The sequence below is a fragment of the Pongo pygmaeus genome, chromosome 20 (assembly GCF_028885625.2).
Source record: "Pongo pygmaeus isolate AG05252 chromosome 20, NHGRI_mPonPyg2-v2.0_pri, whole genome shotgun sequence".
Lineage (NCBI taxonomy): Eukaryota > Metazoa > Chordata > Mammalia > Primates > Hominidae > Pongo > Pongo pygmaeus.
This window is the reverse complement of record NC_072393.2, coordinates 20,270,648-20,276,201: the sequence shown is the minus strand read 5'-3', so window position 1 is coordinate 20,276,201 and position 5,554 is coordinate 20,270,648. Positions and strand designations below refer to the sequence as shown.

The 5,554-nt window shown below is 43.3% G+C and overlaps 2 protein-coding genes across 2 annotated transcripts in view; one reads left to right on the top strand and one right to left on the bottom strand.

Moving 5' to 3' along the window:
- LOC129020575 (zinc finger protein 506) overlaps window positions 1-5,554 on the top strand; it is a 112,887-nt gene that overhangs the window by 73,656 nt on the left and 33,677 nt on the right. The window lies entirely within an intron of this gene.
- LOC129020580 (iron-sulfur cluster assembly 1 homolog, mitochondrial-like) lies at window positions 4,608-5,089 on the bottom strand. Its single transcript, XM_054465144.2, has one exon. It carries the CDS (start codon window positions 5,072-5,074, stop codon window positions 4,688-4,690), a length of 387 nt encoding a protein of 128 aa, XP_054321119.1. The 5' UTR covers window positions 5,075-5,089; the 3' UTR covers window positions 4,608-4,687.

The window sequence follows — 5,554 nt, the reverse complement described above, 5'->3', positions numbered from 1 at the left end:
CTCATCCTCTGTCCAGTTCTGCACCCTTGCTGAAGAGACATTTTGATCATTTGGAGGAGAAGAGGCACTCTGGCCTTTCAGCATTTTTTTGTTGATTCTTTCTCATCTTCATGAGTTTGTCTAGTTTTGATCTTTGAGGCTGCTGATCCTTGGATGTTTTTTTTATTTTTATTTTTATTTTTTATTTATTTTTTATTTTCAGACAGAGTCTTGCTCTATTACCCAGGCTGGAGGGCAGTGGCATGATCTCAGCTCACTGCAACCTCCACCTCCCAGGTTCAGGTGATTCTCATGTCTCAGACTCCCGAGTAGCTGGCACTACAGTCATGCACCACCACGCCTGGCTAATTTTTGTATTTTTTAGTAGAGACAGGGTTTCGCCATGTTGGCCAGGCTAGTCTCGAACTCCTGACCTCAAGCGATCTGCCCACCTCAGCCTCCCAAAGTATTGGGATCACAGGTGTGAGCCACCATGCCCGGCCTCAGGTAGGGTTTTTGTGGGTACTTTTTTGTTGTTGATGCTGTTGTTGCTTTCTGTTTGTTTGTTTTTCTTTCAATGGTCAGGTCCCTCTTCTGTAGTGCTGCTGCACTTTCCTGGGGGATTACTTCAGGCCCTATTGTTCTGGTTCACTCCCGTGCTTGGAGATGTCACTCAAGGAGGTTGGAGAACAGCAAAGACAGGTGCCTGCTCTCTGGAATCTTTGACCTCAAGAGGCACCAACCTGATGCCCATAGGATCGCTCCTGTATAGGGTGTCTGACAACCCCTGTTGAAGGGTCTCACCCATTTGGGTGGCACAGGGAGCCGAACCCATTTAATGAAGCACTTTGACTGTCCTTTGGTGGAGGAGTGGGGTGTTTCCTGAGGGGAAACCCACTCATCTGGGCTGCCTGAATTCCTCAGAACTAGCAGGAGGAAAGGCTAAGTCTGCTGGTCCACAGCGACTGCAGCCACCCCTCCCCCTAGGGGCTCAGGCCCAGAGAGATCAGAGTTCTGCCTCTGAGCCCCTGGCTGGAGTTGTTGGAGTTCCTGCTGGGAGGCCCTGCCCAGTGAGGAGAGATGGTCAGGGTCAGGCCTGAAGAGACACTCTGACTGCAGTCTGCAACAGCCAGAGTGTTGGGTTGTAGGGGACATCTCTTGAGACCAAGCTGTCCAGCCTCCCTGGCTCTAGCAGGGGAAAAGTGTGGCCAGGAGCTATAGAGATGGCTGCTGCCCTTCCTGAGCCCAGGGAGCTTAGCCTGTCAGGCAGTTGTGAGTCCCATTGCTGGCTGCTGTCCCTCCCCCAAGGAGCTGAAAGGGCTTAGACAGCAGCCAGCCACAGCTGTGGTACTGGTCGCCCCTCCCCTGGGAACTTGGCAGGTTTAAGCAGATTCTAGCTGAGAGGCTATTGAGGATCTGCTCAGCTCCAGGGTTGTGTCAGGCATAATAAGTTTCTCTTCAAAGGGTAACTTCCTTGTTTCTTGTTCTCGAAATCAACTTCCTTGTATGTTCCTGCTCTGAGCTACCTGCTCTGTAAACAACCCTTCCCACCAGTCCCAATCTGTAACCCACATCTCTTCTTTATTTGGAAGAAGTCCTCCTCACTCCTAGTTACTTACTCTGTAAACAACCTTCCTGCCAGTCTCGATTTAAAATAACCAATCAAGTTAGCTTATATTATGTGGTCTGACTCCAGCCAATGGGGACAGGACACAGAAGTAGAGACTATGTTAACAATAATAACCCCTTCCCTCTCTAGTACAGTGTGCTCTCACAACAACCAGAGATGTGAGCAGCACCCTTCTGTAGAAGTAAATTTGCCTTGCTGAGAAATTCCTTGTTTGAGTGCTTGTTTTCTTTGTGATTCTGAGCTCTTGTTCCCAACAGTTGGGACCTTAGGCTCCGGTGGCGTGGGTTCACGAGTGGAATCTTCTAATCCATGGGTTGCACTGTTCCATGGAAAAAGCACAGTTTCCGGGGCTGGGTAGCACGCTCACTCACTGCCTCCCTTGGCTGGGGGGTGGGGGCTCCCCAGCCCCATGTGGGTGTCAGGTGGTCTGTTGCACCACACTACTCTTCCTTCTTCTCCATGGTTCATGCCAGCCACCTAGTCAGTTCTGATGACAGAACCTGGATACCTCAGGTGATGGTGCAGGATTCACATGCTATTATGATTCTTCTCTATGGGATGCTGCTTCTAGTCAGCCATCTTGGCCCCACCCCCACCAATTTTTCATTGAATGTCTGATAGAATTCAGCTGTGAATCCACCTGGTTCTGAACTTCTTTTTTGGTTGGCAATTTTTAAAAATTATTATTTCAATCTCACTGCTTGTTATTAGTCTGTTCAGAGTTGTTTTTTAATCTAGGAGGGTTGTACGTTTCCAAGAATTTATTCATCTCCTGTAGGCTTTCTAATTTGTGCATGTAAAGGTGTTCACAGTAGCCCTCAATGATCTTTTGTATTTCTGTGGCATCAGTTGCAATATCTTCCATTTCATGTCTAACTGAGCTTGTTTGGATCTTCTCTCTTCTTGGTTAATGCTGTTAATGGTCTATCAATTTAGTTTATCTTTTCTAAGAGCCAGCTTTTCATTTCATTTATCTTCTGGTTTTTTTTGTTGTTGTTGTTTCAGTTTCATTTAGTTCTGCTCTGATCTATGTTATTTCTTTTCTTCTACTGGGTTTGGGTTTAGCTTGTTCTTGTTTCTCTAGTTCCTTGAGGTGTTATCTTACATTGTCTACTTAAGCTCTTTCAGACTTTTTGATGTAGGCACTTAATGCTATGAACATTCCTTTTAGCACTGCTTTTGCTGTATCCCAGATATTTTGATAGCTTGTGTCATTATTATTGTTCATTTCAAATAATTTTTTTTAATGATCACAAAGAGGCCACATTTTTTTTTCTTTTGATAGAGTCTCGCTTTGTTTCCCAGGCTGGAGTGCAATGGCAAGATCTCGGCTCACTGCAACCTCCACCTCCCAGGTTCAAGCAATTCTCCTGCCTCAGCCTCCCAAGTAGCTTGGATTACAGGCACCTGCTATCACGCTCAGCTAATTTTTTTGTATTTTTAGTAGACGAGGTTTCGCCATGTTGGACAGGCTGGTCTCGAACTTCTGACCTCAGGTGATCCACCCACCTCAGCCTCCCTAAGTGCTGGGATTACAGGCATGAGCCACCACACCCAGCCTGAGGCCTCATTTTTTTTTAATTGACAACTCAATCTCTAGATACATACAGTATTGCATGAATTATAAGTGGATCAACAATTATATTATTGATACAAACTCATGAGCATTTACATAAAACTACTGCTCTAGGTTTTGGTGTGTTTTGTGCCAGCTACTTTAGGGAATGAAAGAAGCATAAAGGACCTCAGCTACTTGAATTCATGAGAATCAGCTTTCAAAAAAAGCATATATGTCATTTCATAGAATACTTAACATGTCAAACCCGGGACAATCAGTAACTACGTGACAAAAGGAACACTTTTAAAGAAAAGTTGATGATAAAAATATTAGGCTAAAATATTAAGAACTTTAGCAACTGGATCGAGGAACCAGAAAGTGTATGCACACGGAATTTTAAGAAAAGATCCCACGTTCTCCTGCGCAATGAGGACCACATTCCAAAAGCATAATTTTGGGTTGCTGCAATGTCTTCTCTGCTACAAATCATTGTTTCAGAGGTGAAAGAAACAAGATGGATATTCACATAAAAGGGTTTTAAAATTCTTCCCACTCAAAATAAAATAAAAATACTATGATCTCCATCAAATTATAAATAAATTCTATCAAAACATCAACCAAATAAAGAAATCAGACCATTTGCCTTCACTGATTGCCTCAGAGGGCACAGCGTGCGTCACCTACAAGGAAGGGGAGATGGGGGTAGAGTCCCCACTCTCCCTTGGCCTGTGGAGTGGGGGTGGACAGGAGCACTTTGGCTTCCCTGGGGATTTGCTTCCTCACATAGGGAATTGAGAGAGGTGGGATAAATGGCTTTAAGAGACCCCACAACTAAAAGAATCAAAGTCACCTTGAGATCCCATCTCTGAGCAGACATATAGGGTGGCAAAAGAAATGGATTAAAAAACAGGTGGGTGACATCTTTCTCACCTTTTGATACCATCACTCAGAACTAATCTGTACTATAGTTGAAGAAAATCTTTGCCCAGTACTATTAAAGGGTACGCAATGAGGCATCTGACAATAAAAGTTTTCATACAAATGTATTAAAAGGCTATGTTAAGTTTGGGTGGAAAAAACAATGCACCACCATGTTACTACCAGTAGTCAGGACATCCTGTCTCAGATTTTAGGAGTTGCCGATCTGGTTGGGAGAAATGCTGAGGGGGATGCATGTTCAAGCCATTCAGTAGAGATCTAAGGAGTGCACACGGTCCAGGAAATGGATAAACAGGTGCCCAGGAAGGCAACTTTAATGAAACTGGTTCTAAAACAAAGGATGTAAGAGACCTAAATGATCCAAAGAGAGGGATGGCTTCTCATTTTCTGTCCCCTACAGGGAATACAAATATCATTTCTTCTGGAATCTAACACACTGGCTTCATTTTCAAAATGCATAACTTTATTTTCCTTACAAAGCAGCAGCATATTAAACACGTGACAGTCACATGATTTCTGCAGTGAGCCCCAAGGCTTCCATGAGCTTTCCTGGAACCTACGGCCAGAAGAGTCCTTAGATTTCAAATATTAAAGCTTTCTCCACAGCCACAAGTTCCTTTGATGTTTGGGTTATTGAACACAAGCTCACTGGATAATTTTTCTTCAACATAGTCCATTTCTGTTCCTAAAAGTGTTAGCTGTGCTTTCTTTTCAATGAATACTCTGACTCCATCTTGAATAACTTCATCAGAATCTCCTTTTGTCTTTGTATATTCTAGAGTATAAGAAAGGTCATTATAGCCTCTGGCTCGCACACCAACTTTTACACCTACATGCTCAGGCTTATCTTTAAGAAGTTGTTTTATCTTGTTTACTGCTGAAGGTGTCAGGGTGAGGGCGGCCCGGGTGGGCTGAAGCTTCCTCTTGCTCACAGCCCAGACAGTTGCCCGAACTAAGGAAGCCGACATCTTTGCCGTCCTGGCACTCCGGTACCTCCAGCTGGAGCTCGGCCACCTCAGCCTCTCTCCGTGGACATGGCAGGCACATTCAGTTCAAAGAATTTTTAAATTTCCATCTTGATTTCATCCAACGCTCATTCAGAAACAGGTTGATCTTTAATTTTTTAATTTAATTTCCATGTATTTAATTCCTAAAATTTATTTAATTTCCATGTATTTGCATGGTTTTGATGGTTCATTTGGAGTTGATTTTCACTTTTATTCCACTGCAGTCTGAGAGAGTAGTTGATATAATTTTGATTGTCTTAAATTTATTGAGACTTTTGGCCCATCATATGTCTATCTTGGAAAATGTTTCAAGTGCTGATGAATAAAATGTATATTCTGCAGTTCTTGGATAGAATGTTTGTAAATATATTTTAAGTCCATTTGTTCTAGGATATAGTTTAAGTCCATTGTTTGTTGTTGTTGTTGTTGACTTTCTGTCTT